The 22,689-nt window shown below is 29.9% G+C and overlaps 4 protein-coding genes and 2 long non-coding RNA genes across 8 annotated transcripts; 2 read left to right on the top strand and 4 right to left on the bottom strand.

The window, feature by feature from the left end:
• Positions 1-2,017: 2,017 nt before the first annotated feature.
• LOC118069778 (pre-mRNA-splicing factor CWC22 homolog) lies at positions 2,018-4,493 on the bottom strand. The gene is made up of 2 exons (XM_035088097.1): positions 4,297-4,493; positions 2,018-4,219 (listed from the first exon to the last, which is right to left on the bottom strand). Exon 2 carries the CDS (start codon positions 4,211-4,213, stop codon positions 2,072-2,074), a length of 2,142 nt encoding a protein of 713 aa, XP_034943988.1. The 5' UTR covers positions 4,214-4,219; positions 4,297-4,493; the 3' UTR covers positions 2,018-2,071.
• A 129-nt stretch (positions 4,494-4,622) lies between these two features.
• On the top strand, positions 4,623-4,977 carry LOC118069782 (uncharacterized). Its single transcript, XR_004690683.1, has 2 exons — positions 4,623-4,797; positions 4,882-4,977. It is a non-coding gene; the product is annotated as an uncharacterized lncRNA (long non-coding RNA).
• A 142-nt stretch (positions 4,978-5,119) lies between these two features.
• Positions 5,120-6,838, bottom strand: LOC118069709 (2-hydroxyacyl-CoA lyase 1-like). The gene is given in 8 exon segments (XM_035088000.1): positions 5,120-5,333; positions 5,383-5,506; positions 5,580-5,684; positions 5,758-5,995; positions 6,089-6,260; positions 6,263-6,340; positions 6,425-6,716; positions 6,816-6,838. Coding segments are annotated over 8 exon segments (1,128 nt in total). The 3' UTR covers positions 5,120-5,237.
• Positions 6,839-8,359: 1,521 nt separating this feature from the next.
• Positions 8,360-12,604, top strand: LOC118069765 (mediator of RNA polymerase II transcription subunit 28-like). Its single transcript, XM_035088085.1, has 4 exons — positions 8,360-8,733; positions 8,897-9,242; positions 9,328-9,503; positions 11,830-12,604. The coding sequence occupies exons 1-4, from the start codon at positions 8,674-8,676 to the stop codon at positions 12,037-12,039; spliced, it is 792 nt and encodes a 263-aa protein (XP_034943976.1). The 5' UTR covers positions 8,360-8,673; the 3' UTR covers positions 12,040-12,604.
• A 135-nt stretch (positions 12,605-12,739) lies between these two features.
• On the bottom strand, positions 12,740-20,543 carry LOC118069761 (E3 ubiquitin-protein ligase COP1-like). 2 transcript variants are annotated; one of them, XM_035088077.1, is made up of 7 exons: positions 20,418-20,543; positions 19,706-19,821; positions 14,740-14,903; positions 14,487-14,658; positions 14,068-14,392; positions 13,548-13,995; positions 12,740-13,471 (listed from the first exon to the last, which is right to left on the bottom strand). In XM_035088077.1, exons 1-7 carry the CDS (start codon positions 20,499-20,501, stop codon positions 13,242-13,244), a joined length of 1,539 nt encoding a protein of 512 aa, XP_034943968.1. In that variant the 5' UTR covers positions 20,502-20,543; the 3' UTR covers positions 12,740-13,241. The 2 variants fall into 2 exon arrangements, with proteins under 2 accessions (XP_034943968.1, XP_034943967.1); XM_035088076.1 differs by lacking the exons at positions 12,740-13,471; positions 13,548-13,995; positions 14,068-14,392; positions 14,487-14,658; positions 14,740-14,903 and adding an exon at positions 15,285-18,881 and having other exon boundaries at positions 20,418-20,439.
• A 676-nt stretch (positions 20,544-21,219) lies between these two features.
• Positions 21,220-22,510, bottom strand: LOC118069768 (uncharacterized). Of its 2 annotated transcripts, none has more exons than XR_004690680.1 (2): positions 21,797-22,510; positions 21,220-21,725 (listed from the first exon to the last, which is right to left on the bottom strand). It is a non-coding gene; the product is annotated as an uncharacterized lncRNA (long non-coding RNA). The 2 variants fall into 2 exon arrangements; XR_004690681.1 differs by having other exon boundaries at positions 21,801-22,510.
• Positions 22,511-22,689: the final 179 nt, after the last annotated feature.

Genomic DNA, 22,689 nt, shown 5'->3' with positions numbered 1-22,689 from the left:
TCTCGTTATTTACTCCACAATTAGCATCTATATTAATAACATTTATCAATAATGTTAATAAAATTTTAACACTCAACTCTGATTTAATAATATTTCTAGACATGAGTTATTAGTTATTAAGAATAAAAAAAATTAAGAAAAAAGAATTTTTAAGACATAAGTTTATATTAATTAGCTATTAGTTATTAAAAATTATTAATTAAAAACAAAATTTAAAAATCTATATCCTTATATATTAAAAATCAATACGGGCAATTGGGAATTTCCCATGCTTTGTTATTCTGTACCTGGGTATTTTTCATTCCAGGTAGGCAAATATTTACCCTTAATAGCTATAACCACCTGTCGAATCTTTAAGAGTGCAATAAAATTAATAATAAAATAGAATTAGAAAGTTAGGATAGTAATGTACTTGCGCTCTTTTAAATAGGGATTAAAAAGGGATTTTAAATTGTCATGCGGGTACTACAAAATAATCAAAGTTCTCCATTAGATTTAGGATGATTTATACTTGTATGATAGGTACTGTTGCACAGAAAATTAAAACTGACTATTTTAGTCGTTTTAATCCTTATTCAAACGATTTTAAGTATATTATTTCTTCGAATGTTTTAATTCTACTTTATTTTATCATCTCAGTGTTGATGATTATAAAAAATTGATGCTTTTCAATCAATAATACTCTAAATCTGTACACAATTAACACAAATTAACAATAGATTAGAATCAAAAATGTAGAATAATATTCGACTTTAACGCTTTTGAAGAAGAATTAAAACGACAAAATCGTTTAAAAATTTTTGAATTCATATAACGGTATTATAAAATAGTCAAACTCATGGTTTAGATTTGTAATTGGCTTTATACTTTTATAAAAAGTATTTCAATAAAAAAAAAATTAAAACTGACTATTTTGTAGTGCCCGCATGAAAGATCCTTATTTTTAATTTTATTGCACTTTCAAAAGTTCTAGAGGTAATGGTAGTTGTAAAGGGTAAAGGGCAAAAGTTTGCCCTACCTGGGCTGAAAAATATAATTTTAAATTCCACTTCAGAAACTTAGAGAAGTGAAAAATTAATTACTTTTAATTTTCTTTTGTAGATCGCACTGTTCATTTGTGGTGTACGAAGGATCTTTTGCTTTGCTTTTCCTTATATTTTTAACATTTACTGAAGATGAACTCCAAATGTTTATTAATTCAACTAATTTACCATTTTTACCAACTCCAATGGGAAAAGGTGTTATTTCTGATTTGGATCCACATTGTGTTTCAAGTGCAAGAACAACTGCTTTACTTCATGCGGATGTTATACTTTTATTGGGAGCTAGATTAAACTGGATGCTCCATTTTGGTCGACCTCCACGATATCAAAGTGACGTTAAAATCATACAGATTCAACTATTTCATGATCTGTTGATAAGTATAATTAAAAAGTTTATTAATATATAATGGAAATTTTATTTAAATTGAATGCAGGTAGAGATATGTGCAGAAGAATTACATAATTCAGTTACATCAGAAGTTGCTATTCAAGCGGACATAAAACCAACAGTAAAATTTCTAACAGATGCCCTTCAAAGCAAGAATTTTTATTTTGGTCAAGAAGAAGACTGGTGGACTCAATTAGAAAAAGCTGGAAGTGAAAATAAAATGAAATTACAGCAATTATCATCAGATATATCAGTTCCACTGAATTATTACACCGTTTTTAAACATATTCAAGATGTTTTACCTACTGGTATTTTATTGCCATTTACCAATATCGTTATTGAAATTAATTTCAATAACCATTATATTTTAAAAGTCAATAATAACTATTTCTTAATTCTATTTACATTTTTAGACTGTATTATTTGTTCGGAGGGTGCTAATACAATGGACATTGGTCGATCTATACTTTTAAATTTACATCCTCGCCATAGGCTTGATGCAGGAACATTTGGAACCATGGGTGTGGGTTTAGGATTTGCAATAGCTGCAGCATTATATTGTAAAGAAACAAAGGAGAATCTCGAATTTTATTTTTATCAAGTTTTATTTAGAGAAATTTATTTACATACAACTGTTTACCTAATATATACATATATATACATCAAAGTATTTCTTATAGCTAGTATTATTTACAACGCTTTTTTGCTTTTTTCTTTGTTCTATGACGTTTTTTTGATACTTTTTTCTTTTTTTTTTTTTCTGATCTGAACTCTCAGACGAACTGGAACTTGATTCAGAGCTGGAACTTGATGATGACGACGATGATGATGATGATGATGATAAAGAACTTGATGAATCTGTAGTAGGCTTGGCAATGACTGGTGGAACAGGTACTGGTTTTGGTCGTGTTTTAAGATGTTCTCGAAGGTCATCAGTTAGACCACCAAGTCCAATTGAAGTAAAAAAATTGATTGCAAATCGACTTTTCTTGGGATCATCTCTCGGAAATAATCCTTCAAATGTTTCTTGAAGTGTTACATCTTTTACACGGGCATTAAGTTTAGATAAACCCATGTATTCTGACAATTCTTGAAAAAGAATTTTTATAAAAATTCTACTAGAACTAGTAGTATCGTCTTCATTTAATTTGATACAATTTAATACATCCCATGATATTGAATCCGTGAATAACAAATGAGCGAAAAATTTAGAAACATTTCTTAATTTATTCATATCTAAACGATGAATTGTTTCATAAGAATCTTTGAATATTTTTTCGAATGGAGTTACATAAATTTTATTAATCGCACAAAATCGGCCAGCTAAAAGTCCAAAAAATTTTTCATATGTCCGCATTTCTGCACAACAATCTAAAAACATATGACATAGTTCGATCTCTTGGCCTGGTTTTAATTTCATTTTCATTAGTTTATGCGCACATTCTTCAAAATCTAATGAAGAATGGATCGTTAAATAAATTGTTCTCCTAAGAGCAGTTAAATTAGTTTCTGTATTGTCTAATATTATATCTTTTTTAATTTCGTCTTCTTCTTCTTCTGATGCTTCACTTTCATCAGAATCCTCATTTTCTTCGTCTCCTTCATCACCTGAACTTTCATCGGTATCTAAAATTTCTTTCATCAATTCTTTATATTTTTCCTCATTTTTCACATAATCTGTATCAAATTTAAATACATTCAAAATATCTTCGCCATCAATAGATTGGGCCAATTCTATTGTATGCGTAAATTGATCTTCTTCTTCAACTAAATCTAATTCTTCACTAACAGCCACATGATCCTTGAATCCATCTTTTCGAATTTGAAATACTACCTCAATCATATACTGGACTCTTTTATCCAACTGACCTTCATGAAGGATATTCCTTAAAATTTCAAAAATTGATTCAATTCCTTTTTTTGAAACTTGGGTAAGTTTCATACCACATTCTTTTAAAAATGCTATAGCTACTTCTACTGAATCATCTGTTGGAGTTTCGATTAGTAAAGTAAGTAATTCTAAAGCTAAAATTTCATGAGCGACACTTTGATTAACTAAATGTGCTATGAATAGTCCAGAAGAAATACATAAAGGCTTGTCATTTCTCCTAAAGCCTCGTTTAAATTGAATAACTAATCGTTTTAATAATAATTCTCCGATATTGGGAAATTTGGAATTAATAACAGCAGTCAAAGCTGCATAAACTGGTGTAAAAGTTGGCGAAGCAGCTTGAGCTTGAATAATTGATCGTGCTAATAAACCACGTCCTCTTACAATATTCTCGCGTAATAATTCTCTTGTAATCAATCCAATATTACTCGTATTAACTTTATTGATGTAACCGTGAATAGATTTCTTGAGAGCCTCCCATGCAATACGTTGATATGCAGCAGATGATTTATCCGTTATCTCTGCTTGCATTATTCTCAATTTAGCTGGAGGAATATATGCTCCTCCAGTTTTTGAAGTAAGTAAATCTACCGTTTTTTTCTGTGCTGGTGTAATATTGGCCAACTCTTTATCCTCCTCCTCTTGTATCTTTGGAGAATTTTTTTGTTCTTTATTTTTACGAGGGCTTCTTGATCTCCGTCTTTTCCTATTTTCTCGATCATCTTTTCTACGTCTTTCATAGTCGTTATGTTCACTATCAGACAAGCTTCTATGCCTTGATTCATATCTATTGCGTTTATTTTTCTTGTCTTGATGATACCGATCAATCTCCCTCCTCGAACGTTCATGGAATGGACTCCGTCGAAGTTTTGAATTTGATTCACGATCCATTTTTTACTGAAAATTTACAATTATTTTATAATTAAGAAAATTATCCAATTATTTAACAAATTTAGAGGTTAGAAAATGCTTACCAAATAAAGTACACAAAATACGATTTTGTCTACCTATTATAAAAGTTTATTTACTAATCAATATCTACTATATCTATTATTCAACTATTTATCAATTTTCATCAACAATTATGTCAACATCACAATAAATTAATAAATATACTCCAAAAATACTCTCTTATACTCGAAAAAATGAACATAACTCACGCAAACTTATGTCGAACTAAACAGTTGTACCAATGTATAGTATGAGCATCAGCAGAGAAAGAGAATAATCGCTGAGTGCTTAAGAATTTAACGATTGCGCCATCTAGCATTATATCGTGGCAATGTATTTTCCATTCGACTTAGACTGCGCGTAAAAATAGCAACTGAGTATTACATTTACCGATTATAAATGTTGATTTTTAATCATTTAAACTTGTTTTGTTAATTATCAAGAATGTCCACCAAATCAATAACAGAAGTACAAATAGAAACTGCTGAAACTTTAGAAAATATTGCAATCATGTCCGAAAAAATGTATTGTAACATTTACTAATGATACAAGTAAAATTACAATTCATTGTTTCAACTAATACTTCTTTCATTTATTGTTTTTTATAGCAAACAAGAATTCAGAATAATAAAAGAAATAATAAAGGAGGATGGGCCTTTGAACAATTCAATAAATAATTGCAACCTGACTTTCTGTCACATTCTTAAAAAAAGAGGAGTAAAAGTGGATGAGTTACTAGAGCTACTTGATGAAGATAATAATACAGATATAATTCAATCAGTGCCTTTAACAGTGGACACTATTACTCAAAAACTAATGGCATTTATAAATAAATAATCTAAAAAATTCTATTTTCATATATAATAGATTTCATATTATATTTTTTTTTAATAAAAATATTTTCTTAAATTTAGTACAAACTTTTATCCATTATTCAACAATCATCTATCATAAAAATATAATATTAAAGCTTTGATTCTGTCAGCCACCCGAATTTTTGTTCTTTGCGTTCAGCAGTTGGATTGATTAGTATATTTATAAGACTTGGTGCATCTGTTACCTATGAGGTAAAATACAACAGATTCCATTAGTAAGTAATTTTTTTTTACCTTTAAAGAGCTCTTTACTGCATTTTGAATATCGTCTACAGTAGTACAAAAATATCCTTTTCTATCGAAAAGCTCCATCATTCGTTCATAATGAACGTCAGCACACAGTGAATATGGTGGAGTACTGTTAATAAAAATATTCGCTCAATGATTAATTTAATTAAAGTATTTTCAATTCGTAATTTTAATAAACTTACAATATTGTTGGCCCTTGATTCTGAATTTGATTAAAGGTTTCTTTGTCAAAACCTCCGTAGATTCCATTATTATTAACTATGATTATTATTATCGGAAGTTTATACCTTTAATTGTAATATAATTTTTTAAGCAGAATTCAAAATAGATTGAATTATCAAATTAGTACATTAAGCTTACCTGAACATTGTTTCAATTTCCATCGCTGAGAATCCAAATGCACTGTCTCCTTCAACACAAATAACTCGTTTTTTTGGAGAAAAATCTTTACAATGTAATGCTGCAGCTATTGCAAATCCTAAACCCACACCCATGGTTCCAAATGTTCCTGCATCAAGCCTATGGCGAGGATGTAAATTTAAAAGTATAGATCGACCAATGTCCATTGTATTAGCACCCTCCGAACAAATAATACAGTCTAAAAATGTAAATATAATTAAGAAATAGTTATTATTGACTTTTAAAATATAATTAATTTCAATAACGATATTGGTAAATGGCAATAAAATACCAGTAGGTAAAACATCTTGAATATGTTTAAAAACGGTGTAATAATTCAGTGGAACTGATATATCTGATGATAATTGCTGTAATTTCATTTTATTTTCACTTCCAGCTTTTTCTAATTGAGTCCACCAGTCTTCTTCTTGACCAAAATAAAAATTCTTGCTTTGAAGGGCATCGTAGAAATTTTACGTGTATCCGCTTGAATAGCAACTTCTGATGTAACTGAATTATGTAATTCTTCTGCACATATCTCTACCTGCATTCAATTTGAATAAAATTTCCATTATATATTAATAAACTTTTTAATTATACTTATCAACAGATCATGAAATAGTTGAATCTGTATGATTTTAACGTCACTTTGATATCGTGGAGGTCGACCAAAATGGAGCATCCAGTTTAATCTAGCTCCCAATAAAAGTATAACATCCGCATGAAGTAAAGCAGTTGTTCTTGCACTTGAAACACAATGTGGATCCAAATCAGAAATAACACCTTTTCCCATTGGAGTTGGTAAAAATGGTAAATTAGTTGAATTAATAAACATTTGGAGTTCATCTTCAGTAAATGTTAAAAATATAAGGAAAAGCAAAGCAAAAGATCCTTCGTACACCACAAATGAACAGTGCGATCTACAAAAGAAAATTAAAAGTAATTAATTTTTCACTTCTCTAAGTTTCTGAAGTGGAATTTAAAATTATATTTTTCAGCCCAGGTAGGGAAGCTTTTGCCCTTTACCCTTTACAACTACCATTACCTCTAGAACTTTTGAAAGTGCAATAAAATTAAAAATAAGGATCTTTCATGCGGGCACTACAAAATAGTCAGTTTTAATTTTTTTTTTATTGAAATACTTTTTATAAAAGTATAAAGCCAATTACAAATCTAAACCATGAGTTTGACTATTTTATAATACCGTTATATGAATTCAAAAATTTTTAAACGATTTTGTCGTTTTAATTCTTCTTCAAAAGCGTTAAAGTCGAATATTATTCTACATTTTTGATTCTAATCTATTGTTAATTTGTGTTAATTGTGTACAGATTTAGAGTATTATTGATTGAAAAGCATCAATTTTTTATAATCATCAACACTGAGATGATAAAATAAAGTAGAATTAAAACATTCGAAGAAATAATATACTTAAAATCGTTTGAATAAGGATTAAAACGACTAAAATAGTCAGTTTTAATTTTCTGTGCAACAGTACCTATCATACAAGTATAAATCATCCTAAATCTAATGGAGAACTTTGATTATTTTGTAGTACCCGCATGACAATTTAAAATCCCTTTTTAATCCCTATTTAAGAGAGCGCAAGTACATTACTATCCTAACTTTCTAATTCTATTTTATTATTAATTTTATTGCACTCTTAAAGATTCGACAGGTGGTTATAGCTATTAAGGGTAAATATTTGCCTACCTGGAATGAAAAATACCCAGGTACAGAATAACAAAGCATGGGAAATTCCCAATTGCCCGTATTGATTTTTAATATATAAGGATATAGATTTTTAAATTTTGTTTTTAATTAATAATTTTTAATAACTAATAGCTAATTAATATAAACTTATGTCTTAAAAATTCTTTTTTCTTAATTTTTTTTATTCTTAATAACTAATAACTCATGTCTAGAAATATTATTAAATCAGAGTTGAGTGTTAAAATTTTATTAACATTATTGATAAATGTTATTAATATAGATGCTAATTGTGGAGTAAATAACGAGACATGAGTAATTTTAAGTATTTTGAAGTATATATTTTTGAATTTAGTTTTTTTTTAAATTAATCATTCTTAATAACTAATTACTATGTACTTATGTCTATGAAAGGTAATTAAATGAAGAAATGCTATTTTTATAGGAAAAATCGATATAACAAATTTTATTCAATTCAAAAAAATAGATATATGTATACAGTACATTTTTACATATAACAATATAATTACTATTATTGCAATATCACACATGCATTCCAGTCTTTAAAAACTCTACGTAAAAAAATTTAATTTAAATTAAAAAAATGACATTTAACAAAAATAAATTATTAAATTAATATACATAGTACATTTTAATTTTTACAAAAGAAGCTATTAAATATTATCATTAATTAGTCATCTCAAATTTAAAAGTTCTTCAAATCAGCCTATGCTTATAAGAAATTGTAGATTGGAAACGCAATAAAAAAAAATCATTACCGCGGTTGGTAATTAGTCTTATGGTATAGGAAAGGTCGAGTGTACAAAAACACATGAGAAATTCTCTTCTCAGCTCGACTGTGTATATTCAGACCACTCTGTGGCACCGTCCTTGGTAAAGTTAAAAAATACGCTGTATTTTAAGTACGTTTATTTTTTTATCAATAGTTTATGTTTATACAAAAACAATGACTAATAAATGTTAGCAAATTTTAGTTTACAAGTAAACTTAATTTAACCACATATTATTCATGTCTGAGTATTTATGGTAATCTGAAGCTTATCATAACCTCAAAAGTTGATGAAATTTTACAAAATGAGTTTTTCTTAAATTTATTGCATTTATTCATTTATATTTACATTTCGTAACAATAAATTTTCAAATAAAATGGCTACGCCTACTAATGGTAATGGAAACTTGGTAGACGAGTTTGAAGAAGCATTTCAGGTAATTTATTGATTCGTTTGTACTCATTATTAACCATGCATCACTAAAGTCAAACTACCGAAAGAGTTGTTATGCTGTTGTGCTTGAACCTAAGCTAATTCCAGCACTCTTTCGGTGGTTCGACGATAACAATGTTTATAAAAATTATTGTTTTCATTTCTAGCAATGTCTAAATATTTTAACCAAAGAAGAAGGGTTAGGGAATAATAGCATAGGAAGTGGTTTAGCGATAGATAAAGATGAAACAAAAGTAGAAGTAGAGCAAGTAACGCTGAGATTCATTGATCTAGCACGACAAATGGAAGCTTTTTTTCTTCAAAAAAGATTTCTTTTATCTGCTCTGAAGCCTGAGCTAGTCATCAAAGAAGATATTAATGATCTCAAATTCGAATTATCACGAAAGGATGACCTTATAAAAAGACATTATGATAAAATCGCTGTATGGCAAAATCTCCTAGCTGATTTGCAAGGTTGGGCAAAGTCTCCAGCACAAGGACCAGCTCCTAATGGTACGAAAAATAATATATTTTTAAGAAAAACACTAAATGTATAATTTTTTGTTGACATTTGTTTATTGATTCAATCATTTTTTAGGATTACCAAATGGTGGTCAAGGTCCACAAGGACCACCAGGTACAAATGGCACTGGAGGAGGACCAATGCAACAACAGCAACAAATATTACAGCATCAACAACAGCTTCAACAGCAACAGCAATTACAACAACTTCAACAGCATCAATTGCAACAGCAACAACTTCATCAACAACAGGTATTTAAGTAACGCCGTTAAAAGAAACAATCGAACAGGTTCAATATACCTGGCACCCAGTCTCCCTATTTTACGACTTGAAAAATCTATATCTACCATTGTGCTACTTCTCAATGCCACCAAGGGAAGAAAATACTCATATAACTTCCCTCGAAACTTAATCCGTTGAAGAAATTGTTAAATAATTTATCGCGTTCGTCCATATAAAATAAGGATAAAATTATCGTATTTTTATAATTATTCTCTTATACCTCAGTTAATGGTGTGTTCATTGTTAAACTTCCGCATAATCTACGTTTTCCTTTTGCTTGCAAGGGTGAATATGAATATTTAGTTATTTATGTGTGTATGAATGAATGAGTTTCAATGAAGGATGTATGACAATCGCAAGCAAGAATTAATAAGTAGCGATAAAAGCGAATCACTGTGATTGATAACTTGTCAGAACCATGTAGCAAGAATGAATTCATCTTCCATTAAATGAAAGTCAGTAAGCAGCTCATAGGCATAATTATTAGTAATGTTAATCAATGGGCAAGAGATATTTAATGTTATTTATGTAAATTCAGTGCCTTATGAGACAAGTCCACATTCGCCAAAGTCGCGCAAGCTAATTAGAAGGTCATCCAAAATAGGTTATTATTTTCAACGAGAAGAAAATATAAAAAGTAAATTATTTCATCGAAGTTTTTATTGATGATTATAAAAAAAAATTACTTTCTCTCTCTCTCAAAAGCTTTTAATTATAAATGTATAAGACTTCAACTAGAGACTCATATAAAGATAAACTGAATTGATGAATATTATTTAGTAATTAATAATGACTTATAAATTAATTATTCATAACAATAATCATGATGAAAAATCGATCTTGTCAACAAAAGTAGACATTTATGATCTCAGAAAACATTGAAATTAGAAACGAATGGTGCCAAAACTTCACAGTGAAATAGAAATGTGTACAAATAATTAGCCAAATGAAAAGATATGAAGAATGAAGAGAAAATTATTAATTTGATTGAGACAATAATGTAGAGAAAAATAAGCCAGATTATTTTTGAATTTTCATCGATAAAAGCAACTTATTGATTTGTTTTGTTTATCAACATTTCTCTTTCACTTGTTCTATCCTCGGTGTGGGTAAATATATTATTTAATTTCGTTAATTGTTTTTTTAAGTATATATTTTTATAGTTCCCTTGCATTGTTTCACAATTACGCTCTCTCATTACTGTTTATTACAAATTTTATTATTATTATTACTTATTCTGATTATTATTATAATTATTATTATGATCGTACTCATTTTATCAACTTTAAAGTGCTTGATGAATATTTTTTTTGAAAATTCGATTGAGATTAATATTTTCTTGAATTTATTACTATATTTACTATAATTGTTTATGTAAAAAAAGTTAGATATATTTATACTTTATTATTCATTTGCATGAAAATTATCTTCGCATGCAGGAAAGTATATCTTTTGGGTAAATACTGGCTTATATTGGTGAGTCTTGTTTAGCAAGCAGACATTATATTACTCCAGAAATAAATAAATAAATAATTAAATAGAAATTATGATTATGATATACTAAAGAAAGAAAGAGAAAAAAGCCAAATTGTAGTAAAGAAATTTACAAAGTCGTTAATCAGAAACAGTTAAAAATTGTTCTTCATCATTACTTATGTTGTCACAGACTGAAAGTGTTGATAGTAGATTATCTGTAGAATAAAAGCTCTTCATGGTAAATCATTGTGCTTTCTTTCATTCACCTGCCTCGCCTTTCCTCCAATTACTCCCATCTTTTATCATTAATTTTATGATTGATTGTACTCTTTATTATTTTATTTTATCTTATTGTTTTATTATTATTATTATTATTTGCTTCATAAATTCCCTTGGGAAACTCTTCTATTCATTTGCTCATGGGAAATTATCAAATAAATGCATGTTTAAAATATCTCTTGGGAACCACAACTTACTGTTGTGAAATGAAAACATTTTATTATACATATAAAAAATATAAAAGTACTTTTTTCAATTAAATATTTCCTGTTTATTATCAGGTTTAGTTGTTGTCATGTAACACGACTTTCACAGATTATAGTGTGTTTTCATTTTCATGTTTACTGCTGGCTAGGCTAAATAATTAGAAAGTATTCTAAATATAGATAGTTAATATCAATAGGTTTAATTTATTTTTTTCTGCCACACTCAATTTTTATATACTGACTATTTAATTATTTTCAATATAATTTTTTTGTGAAAAATAAGTGAATTTCTTTAAGTCCATAAAATCTGAGTTCCTCCAACTTGACGTTACAGGTGCAGCCGGGTAGTGGTGCAACACCAGGTCCACCAGGTCTTCAGGGTGTAAATGTTGGCCAACAAGGAATGTTCATGAGCCAAGGGGTAGGCGCAGGTCGTGCTGGTGGTTTTCCAGTTGGTGGTGTGGGAAGCAGTGCATTACAAGGGCCTTTGGCCTTTTTGGAGAAGACGACGAGCAACATAGGCATGCCCGAGAGGCGGAGTTGACGCGGAAGGGGGAGGGGGCGGGGACGGGGTCGCGGTAGAGGCCGAGGAAGAGGTCGTGGTGCCGGTGGCGGATTGCCACCGCCACCCCCGATCCTCGACCCTACAGATCCTTCGTCTTATGCAGCAGCCGCTGCTGCGGTCGCCGCCGTCGCCTCCTCACCCCTTTCCTCTCAACAGCAACAGCCTCCCTCGTGCACCTGATAAATCGCTCAGGAAATTCAACTCCTCAGTCCTCTTCTCCTGCTCAATACATTCCGACGATCATTTTTTATGTATAAGTCATTTGGAAAAAACTGGTAGTTTTTTTCAAATAAATGTGTACAAGATTTTTCCAGCTTTCGTACATCTTCGAAGACTGAACTGTCGAGTTCTCATTTGTTTAGTTTTGGCATTATAGATTTTCAAGTTGGAATTTTTTTATTTAATATTCATAAAAACAATTTAGTATATGTAAATATCATTTGTCCAGTTCAACCAATGGGCATTTTATTGTATAAAATAATTTTTTATAGTGAGCCTAGACAAATTATTAGTTTAACTCTAATTATTATTATGATTATTATTATTATTCTAAGTTAAGTAGAATTTTACTTAAGAACTTTTCTGTATTGTTTATTATCTGTGAGTTAAAAAGATGCGAGATGTGTGAGAGTGGATATGAATGAATGTAATTTTTGACGAAAAACTATTTGTAATACAATTTTTTTTTTCATGGCAACATGTGATTCTTTTTTATTTGTTACAATCTTTTACAGAAATACAAAGGTTATGCCTACAATATGCTCCTTTCTCATCCTGTACAACATCTGCTATTAACATTTATTTATTTATAAAAGGAATAAAATAAAATCTATTATTTTAGATATTTCATCTATTTAAACTCCAATCCTTTCAACTTGATTCCATTATTGAATCGATATTCTTTTGCTTGATTAAACTTAAATAAAAGTATAGAAAAATTAGCTGTACAAGGAAGAGAAGGCTCGTGATCAAGTTTGTTACATAAAGCTTTCCACAAATACATTATCAATAGTATTATTATTATTATTACCGTGAAAAAAGTATTAAATTGGCGCCAAGTTTCTGACTTTTACTCAGTCTCTTTCACGATTTTTTCAATTTCAATACAAAATTTACACTAGTAAAGGTGTATATTTCGTGTACGGGTTTTTTTTAACACGTTATCATTTTAATCCACATTTTTAAGAAGACATTTTTTGTAAAAATTCAATGAGTGTTCTTGTAGGTCGACCGCTCATTCCTGGTTGTAGATAATTGAGATCATCATTATTTGAACTCATTACACCAGCAATATCGAGATGAAGCCATGGAGCTTCAGTGCTAGCAAATTCACGGAGAAAACCTGCGGCTACACATGCACCTCCACCTTTTACTTTTGACACATTATTTACATCAGCACTTTTAGTTGGTTCTGTAATAGGAAATAGAAATTTAATACACAGTATAATTACTATAAAAGGGGAAAAAAATGAACTATTTTTCCTTACTGGTCATTTTTCCATTGTAATGTTGCCATAAAGGCATTCTCCAAACACGATCTCCAGTAGCAGTACCTGCAGCTCTCAATACTTCCCACAATTCAGTGCTGCTTGAGAATACTCCAGTTGCTGCAGCTCCAAGAGCAATACCCATAGCTCCAGTCAATGTAGCAATATCAAGAGTAAATTTAGGCTTGAATTCAGCAGCGTAGCATAAGGCATCAGCGAGAATAAGGCGTCCTTCTGCATCAGTATTATCCACAATAATTGTCTTTCCATTCATGGCAGTTACTAGGTCTCCTGGTTTAGTAGCAGAACCAGATGGAAGATTTTCTGTTAAAGGAATCAATCCCACGATGTTTACTTTCAATTTTAACTCTGCTGCAGCTTTGATACTTGCTACAACACAAGCTGCTCCATTCATATCTGCTCGCATTTCATCCATATGAGTTGCTGGCTATAGATAATAATTATGAACAGATTAAAAATCTTGTGTTTTATAATTATAGTAATTTACAATGCCACTTACTTTAAGACTAATTCCACCAGCATCAAAAGTAACTCCTTTTCCAACGAAAGCAATCGGTGCATCTTGAGGATTTCCACCTTGATAATGAATCTCTACAAATTTAGGTTCTTCCACACTCCCTCGTGAGACGCTTAAAAATGAGCCCATTTTTTTTTCTTCGGCCCACGCTTTATCATGAACAATAACTTTTACACCAAGACCACCAAGTACATTGGATACTGTTTCACTAAAGATCGTTGGAGTCATTAAATTTGCTGGTGTATCTCCTAGTCTGCGAGCCCAGTTTTGAGCTTCTGCTTTGATTTTTCCTACTTGCCAAGCACTCCTATTAAAAAAAAAATTAAATTCAGTATGGTTATTAATTCAAGAGTTTTTTAAAAGATACTTCTTTTTTAATTATGTACACGATGTGAACTTACTGTTCTTCACCATATAATTGAACTTTTGGTAAGACTTTTTGTTTGGATGGATTCTTGAATTCCTGGAAAAACCAAGTACCGAGAACTGCACCTTCAGCGGCAGCTTCAGCATTTCCCATTGCTTCTACATCAATGTCTTTCACATCCACAGAATCAAGTGCACTACAGCCGGCTAATGAGAATAATAAAGAACCATTTTTTTCATTTTCAAATAATTTACTAGAAGATAGATAATTAATGAATAAAAAAATACCTGCAACTGCAGAACGAATGTTTTCTTTTCCCTCATCAATTTCTTCAAGAGGATCTACTCCAAGATTTTGTTTCCCCAATCCCACCACTGCAATACAGGCATGCTGTGCATTTTCAATACCCCAGAAAACTCTCGTCTTGGATTTTTTAATCTTCGGACCAGCCCTATCGTAAAATATTTCATAAATTCATTAAGAATTAATGTACAAAAAGTGACATGCCGTATATTTTAGTCGTATATTGAATAAATAATCGATTTTATATAAGAGTAAAAAGAAAAGGTGAAGGTAAAGGTTAAGGTGGAAATGCTTGAATAAATGACCCAATACTTGAAACAAATACTATGTTGGACATCAAACGGTAAATTTTTATTAATTACATTACGTATAAGTTTTAAACATTGATTCAACATATGCTTTAGATTTTTTATGTGTTTTAAAATATGTAATCTAAAAATATACTATATTTAAAATTCATCTCTTAATATTTCTCTTCTTCATTTTCATACTTTTTCAGTATTATTTTATTTATTTTTATTTTCTCTTTTCATTTCTTTTATTCCTTTTTTATTATTAATACAATTAAAATTTAAAATTCAAATTCTCACTGATGTGTCAAATTAATAATGTATTTTAAAATTACGTTATTTACTATTTTTATTTTCACAACACTAGGTCACAACGTTAACGTATTGAATTTTTCATATCAATACGTATAGACAACTAGTCTCCTCTCTCCTTCATAATAACTACTGTAATAGAGTTTACATCAATAACATCAGAAGATGAATTTCGATTAATTCAGTTGAAATTTAAATACATAGGAAAGTATTATATGTATTGAGTAAAAAAAGTTGATCAAAATTCTAAATTTATATCATTTCAATAATTAATTAAATAACATAATAAAATGTTAAAAAAGAAATGATTTACTTTGGAATTCTTCCATCAACTAATTGAAGCCATTGTAAGTGTTTAGTATTTACCTACGTATTGGCACAAATTCTTATCGACTTTGAATAATTCTTAAATATTATTGCTCTTAACATCAATAAAATTTAATTGAAATTTTTTTCTATTATTTTACAATTACTATTAATTATTTAAGCGTCATGTCATTATGACTCAAGACTATTGCTCATTCATAATTAATGAATGAATGAGTATTGAGTATTCTTAATGAAATTTGATTCTTTCATTACATCCAATCCTAGACAGGTAATTATTTTATAAATTTATTAATATTATCAATAAAATACCAATATTGATGATTTTCATTAAAAATAACTTGGGAAAAGGAGGGTAAAGTGGAACGCGGGGGCAAAGTGAAACGCTCGAGAAAATTGACTAATTTATTAAAATAGACGAACAAACGCTTATTGCACTTTTTCTACATCAATATTTTAATTTATTAATGTACTAAAAATTATTAACATTTGTTATTATAATGGTTAAATTGTTTATTTGCTTTTTTTCTTGGTGTTTCACTTTACCTTATCTTCCTCTACTTTACATTTTTTTTTTAATAAAGTAAAATACCATAACTAATTACAAAATAATTAGATTGAGCGTAAACAAAATTATTTGAGCTAATAATTATAATATGTGTATAAAAATTAACATTTTCTGTGAAAATTTGTACTGTACATGATAAAATAATTTATTACCTCCCTAGGATCAATTAGAGCCTAACAATGATCATTATCTTATATCAAGAAAATGAACATTTCTATAAAGAGCAAAAGCTCTTAAATTTTATTTATATTATAATAATATATACTAAAAATACTTATAATCGTTGTATTAACAAAAAATTAAATATTTTTTCTAAACTAAATCGACAATTCTTCAAACGAGTTCTAGAATTTTAATGATGCCCTGAGAATTAGCTGCCACGACAACATTTGACATTTGTCTCCAACAAACAGCTGATACAAATTCATTAGGATCTTCTTCACGTCGTTCTTGTAATTCTAGAACACTCCTCACTGGATCAAACTTATATGAAAACAATTGCTTAGTTAAACCTTTGTAATAAACATATAATGCATTATTTTCTGAACCACAAGCGACGTAGTCTCCATCAGTAGCGAGTCCAACGAAGTTTTTCTCATTAATATGGCCAACAAATGACCGTAAACAATGAGGATGATTAATATTCCATACTTTTAATTGCGAATCAGTACTAGCAGAAACAATTTCTTCTTTGTTTATAAACTTAACATAAGATACAGCTTTTCGATGGCCTTTAAAAATACATAGAGCTTCTCTCATATTTCTAAGATCATAATAATGTACACAATGATCAGCCGATCCAAATGCTAAATGACACGAGCTTCTGGGGTTGAATTTAACACAACAAACATTAGCTTTAGCTTCAAGAGAAGCTACAGAATGGTCCATATTCAGAGACCATAGCTTGACTCTTGCATCATCAGAGCCCGAGGCTATAAGTCTTGTGTCGACGTCGTTAAAATCTACAGACCAGCATCGTTTTTCGTGCTCTTGAAAAGCCTTTGTCCTTTGTCCTGTTGAAGCATCCCAGACGGTAACAGTACCCTCGTAATCTGAAGAAGCCAACATTCCTTTGTGGTAAGAGTTCCAAGACACACATGATATTTTAGAGCTTGAAACCATTTCTACACACGGGTAATGAATGTCTACAGTGTCTCGAATTACGGCTCCATAATCAAATACTTTTATACGTTTTGTAACACCCGCGATAGCAAAAAATTCGTTGTCTTTATCAAACTCGATGCTAGAGACAATTGTTGAATTATTAAAAATATCTGAAGAGTAATTTAATGTCGCTAGAGGACGTAAAGAACTATAACGAGAAAATTTTACGAGATTTTCTCGAAAAACATCCAGTCCTGTACTCATTCCATGGATTGTGTCTATTGGAGTACTTTTTTGATTCCCCAATAGTAAATCTTTAGCTCTCGCGCTAAAATAACATTGAACAAAGTCATCAAAATGAGCATGCATTCGTTTTCTTCGCACTGCAAGTGTCGATATCGTAGCATATTCTGGTTGTTTTTGACCTGGATTAGCTGCTGTTTCATTGCTAGAGGATTCAGGTTTTACCATATTCGAATCGATAATATCAATCAGATCAATCATTTCTTTTCTTATTGCAGTCATTTCAGCATTTTCATTTTCTCCTGAATTCTTTATGTCTTCGATACGAGGACATTTACTTTGGACTTCTCTTAAAATACTCTCAACAACTTCCATATCGTGTTTTATCAATGCCACCTCTTTTTGAAGCTGATTCATCTGTTCTTCTTTTTGCTGTAGCAAATGCTTGAGGAATTCATGAAGAAGTTTATTTTGTGCTGCACAAGATTCTGCTTCTAAAAGATGTTTCCTCTGTGTTAAAACTTCTAACATTACATTAACATCTGGAAGAGTTAAATTAGCACTCTCAGCTGCCACAAAGTCTCTAAGACCATCACAAGGGGGAATGATATCTGAGTTTGATCCTCCACTCCTCATTTCACCACGAATACATCCAAGTTCTCCAATACCTTTGATTTTCGTTTTGTATTTCGATACAAGTTCGTTGAGTAAGAAGTTTGGAAAAATATCTTGTTGACTTAAGGGAAGGCTGCACTTTGGACATCTTTCGATATTTTCTAGAGTTTTGATAATACATCTGTAGCAGAAAGTATGACCGCAACGTGTGATATGAGCTTCTTCAATCACTTCAAAACATATTGGACAGAGATAATCGTTGTTTTTATCTTCAATGGAACCACCAATACCATGAAGAACATTAGCTGACGTTGGATGACGTTTACCACTACTCATTATGGGCGTTGATCCACTCCCTCCAGCACCACCACTTCCTGGAGTATTAGCACCAGTGGACATTGCTCTTTTTTTTTATACAATCAATTGTTTTTTATCGGAAATTCTTATCGGAATATTTACAGATGAATTTACTGATTAAAACGTATCTGATTGTTTGGACGTTTTGCATTGATTTAATGAATTTAATTGAAGCTTCTTAATTCATTATTTAACTTTTCTTGGGTTTTGTTTTTATATTTAATGATCTTGCTGATGAATAACTTAGAGCTAATCCCTCGCCGCAGGTTTATGACTTCCTATACTTCGTGATACCACAACCTAGCCTCTCCTGAAACAATCAAAATAATGCCAGTGAGCTCTTAATCATTCTGGATGGCAGATAATCTCGATAAGAAAATGATAGAAAGTGTGATAGAGAGAAAAGAGTTTTAGACTTAAAAAAAAAAGTCTCAAAAGTATTGAGAAAATTAATTTTGTAAAAATAAAAACATTGACAATATAAAATAGTTATAATGATAAAATGAAGTTTCAAAATAAAAATCTATTTTTAAATCATGTTGGATGAAAAGCTCAGGCAGCATTATAAAAATTGTTTCAGGCTGGAAACATTTATGATTTTGCCCTCAAACTTAAATCAAGATAGGAGCAATATCATATATATTACGTAGTAAATTATTCTCAGATTAGAATTCCTTTGGTATTACTAATGTAAAATGTGTAGTGTGTATTTTTCAATACAGTCAGAATTAAATACTGACAAAGGAATTCTACGATTGAAATATTCATGAACTTATATATACTTGAATATTGGATATTCGTGGTTTTTAATAAGTGATATAACCACATAGATAATTTTATAATCCAGTATTTTTTATCTTAGAGATTATTGAGTATTTAAATAGTTTTCACTTTCATACGTGACTTGTTGGTTGAGTGGTATCAGCAATGGGAACGTGAAAACTAAACGTAAACATAATCGTCCTTGAACACATGGAGAAACTTAGAAAAGTATTGAAAAGTGAGAGATATAGACTTGTGATAATATATACTTGAATACATAAATTATTTTGTGTATTTGAAGATAATATTTTGTAAAATGAATCATTTAAGATGTTATTATTCACTTTTATAAAATAACCTTTTTATACTTACAGATTAATATTTGTTAGTAATTTTCCATTGACGATTTCATTATACTTGGCAGCTGTAGGAGTCAAGATAACTTCATCTTTGTTTTCCCCCTCATAAACGCCAAGTACCAATCCTTTCTGTAGTCGATTGAGATAAAAAAAATCATTAAGATTCTGTTTAATTGTATGAGTTATTTATTAATTAGTTCAATAACTAGGACTGCACTTCTTGTTGATGGCAACATTATTTTTATTTTTATTAGAAATTTTTTTTTATAAAATAGAAAACATCCGTTTTTTGTTTCATAACAACATTATCTTTCGAGTATCTTAGTAATTAAACGTTTAATTGAATAATTGCGTGAGATGATAACTATAAATCCCCCCTTCTGAAAATGTGTAAGAACGGGCTGCTCCAATACTCTCGTATGTAGAAACTCCATAATTCGACTTAATTTGTCCCAAAAATGTATAATGAATTCATTATTAAATTTAAATTTGTTTCACAAGCTGTAATATGAGTACTCCATTCATGTTTTCAAAGAAAATTAATTGTTCTAAATATTGATAAATTTCAATGTACTACTAATAAACTAAGTAAGACGAATTTTGCTGTATCACTAATGTTTTCCAAGCAAATATATTATAGGAGCCAACACGTGGTCACAACTTGATGTTTTATTATTTTAATTTGTTTAAATGTTTTAGTAACGCTATTTTAGGTTAATAATTACCTTCATGTTTAGGCAGCTGGAGTAAAATCTTAACTGTGAATTACCGAACCGCACTACCCTTGAGCCGATGAGAAACAATGCCATGGTGGCATTTACGATATTGCTTTAGAGTCTAGCAGCAATGGAAAACGCACGCGCATGGCCAATCTTTTTTGTGATTGGACAGATTTTAGTTCTCATTTTCACCGCATAAGATGCTGTAGATCATCTAAAATTTGTTTATTTTATAAATTTTTGGCGCTAAAAATTATCTGTAGTCAACCATTGCATTTACATAAATTTCAATAATTCATTTCGAAGAAATAAAGGGTCTATCTAAACAAAAAGTAAGATTAAATTATTAACTTTAAGTATAAATTTTATTGAAGAATTGTCAGAGAAGAGAAACGTGAATAGAAGTTTATTTCAAACGGGCCGATGTGTTCCAAAAATTTAGTATGGGTTCTTATGGAGCCAGGTAGGAGTTTAACACGGTTGGGGTGGCCTGGGGTGATCCCTAAACAGAACACAGCATTGAACTTCTATGCAGGTCTATTTTCTCTGGAATTGTCTTATTATAAAGATTTTTTCATATAAATTATTGCTTTTTTGTATAGTCGACAATTATTCAGTCGAAATAAACTAAAGATTTTGTTTATTTACATTTGCCTTGAAGTACTTCATTAAAATAATATTAATGTCACATTTTAATTAAAAATTTTATGCAAAATAACTTTTCATTTAGTAATAAAATTCAGTATTCGACTGCAATAGTTTGCATAGGTAACTTTGAGATCATTCTTAATCTAAATCATGATTCACATTGTATTTTAAATAATTTTAAAATTTATTCATGTTCATTCTAAAATAAATACAAAAATAATTTAGTCTTTTTGGTTGTTGTATGAGCTGATGTTATGTTTTGAAGACCTTCCCAAACTTTTCGGAGCATTAAAACTATCAGTACTCCAAAAACATAAATATCAATCTGAGTAAGTCGTTAAATTCACAACAAACAGTATATAAATTGCTCTAAAGATAGATCTCATTGATTGTCTGACACTTGAAAAAGATAGGATCACAGTCCCCTACTTTAAGAATTGACTTAAATGAATAAAATTTTTTCAATTATCACTATCATATTTCTTTATTAAAATTCATAAATACATCAATAAATTTTTAGTCTGTGCTTGAAATTGGAAGATATTCTTCTCCTCAATACTTAGCAAATAATCTTCTTTTAAATTTCTCGTTCACTTCACCTTTTTTTTTATCATATTTTGAAAGTCTCCTGTGATTCGAACGAGATTCTCTCCTATATAATCAACTCTGTAAATAGAATATTTGAAGTAAAACATGTTTATTATATAACGTTCGTCATTAAAATTAATGATACTAACTTACTCTACATCTTTCCCAGTATTTGATTTTTTTTGCATTGATCGTGCTTTAGGATCATAACTGTTAACATCCAAATTTCTGAGATACTTAGCTGTATCTTCGCGTATTCATAGATTTTTAACAACAATTCATTGTTTAGAGCCTACTTTGGGTCCAGGTATTTCGATATCATCAGTATATTCATTTTTGTCTCCTTTAGCATTGAGTTTTTCTGATAGCATTTCGCTTTTGACAGCTTCAGTTTTTTGATATTCTTTAACAGTCCTTCAGTATTCCGAAGGGTCATAATTGACCTATCTATCTCTTCAAGCGTCATAATTTATTAAAAAATTCAATTGAACAAGTTCATCAAAAACGATGATACTGTTCGTGTACTTAGCGCTAATTTTCAGTAGCTTCAACATACCACAATGCATTTCTAATGTAATGTGGAATATAAGGATTCATCTCTTTGCCATTTTTGTTTACAACAACAAGAGCTGTTCCTGCTTCTTCAAGTTCTTTTTCTTGTTTCCAATTTTTGCTGCTTTTGTTTTTAGGTATGCATTCTTTCATAGTTGTCATTGTAACTAACCTATTTCACTCGAGTATTCAAACACCGTTACAATGAAAGCTGAGCAAGCCTTTACTGCAACAGATAATTTCCGCAAAATTTTCGTCATTTGTTACGATACAGTTTCAGTATATTGTTTTTTTATAAACAATTCTCTGCTTTGGAGTCGCCACACATGAGGGCCGCTTCGGAGGGCGACACTAAGGCCATCTTTAATCAATAAAACATTGCGCTAAATTTAAATTAATTTTTAAATATTGTACAATTTTATAAATTAAAATATTTATCTGTTATAACTACATGTTCACAAATTGATGAATAATTAATATTGTTGATTTT

This window comes from Chelonus insularis, unplaced genomic scaffold (genome assembly GCF_013357705.1).
Source record: "Chelonus insularis isolate UGA/USDA-ARS -01 unplaced genomic scaffold, ASM1335770v1 contig_42_pilon, whole genome shotgun sequence".
Lineage (NCBI taxonomy): Eukaryota > Metazoa > Arthropoda > Insecta > Hymenoptera > Braconidae > Chelonus > Chelonus insularis.
This window is presented reverse-complemented; position numbering and strand designations above follow the sequence as displayed.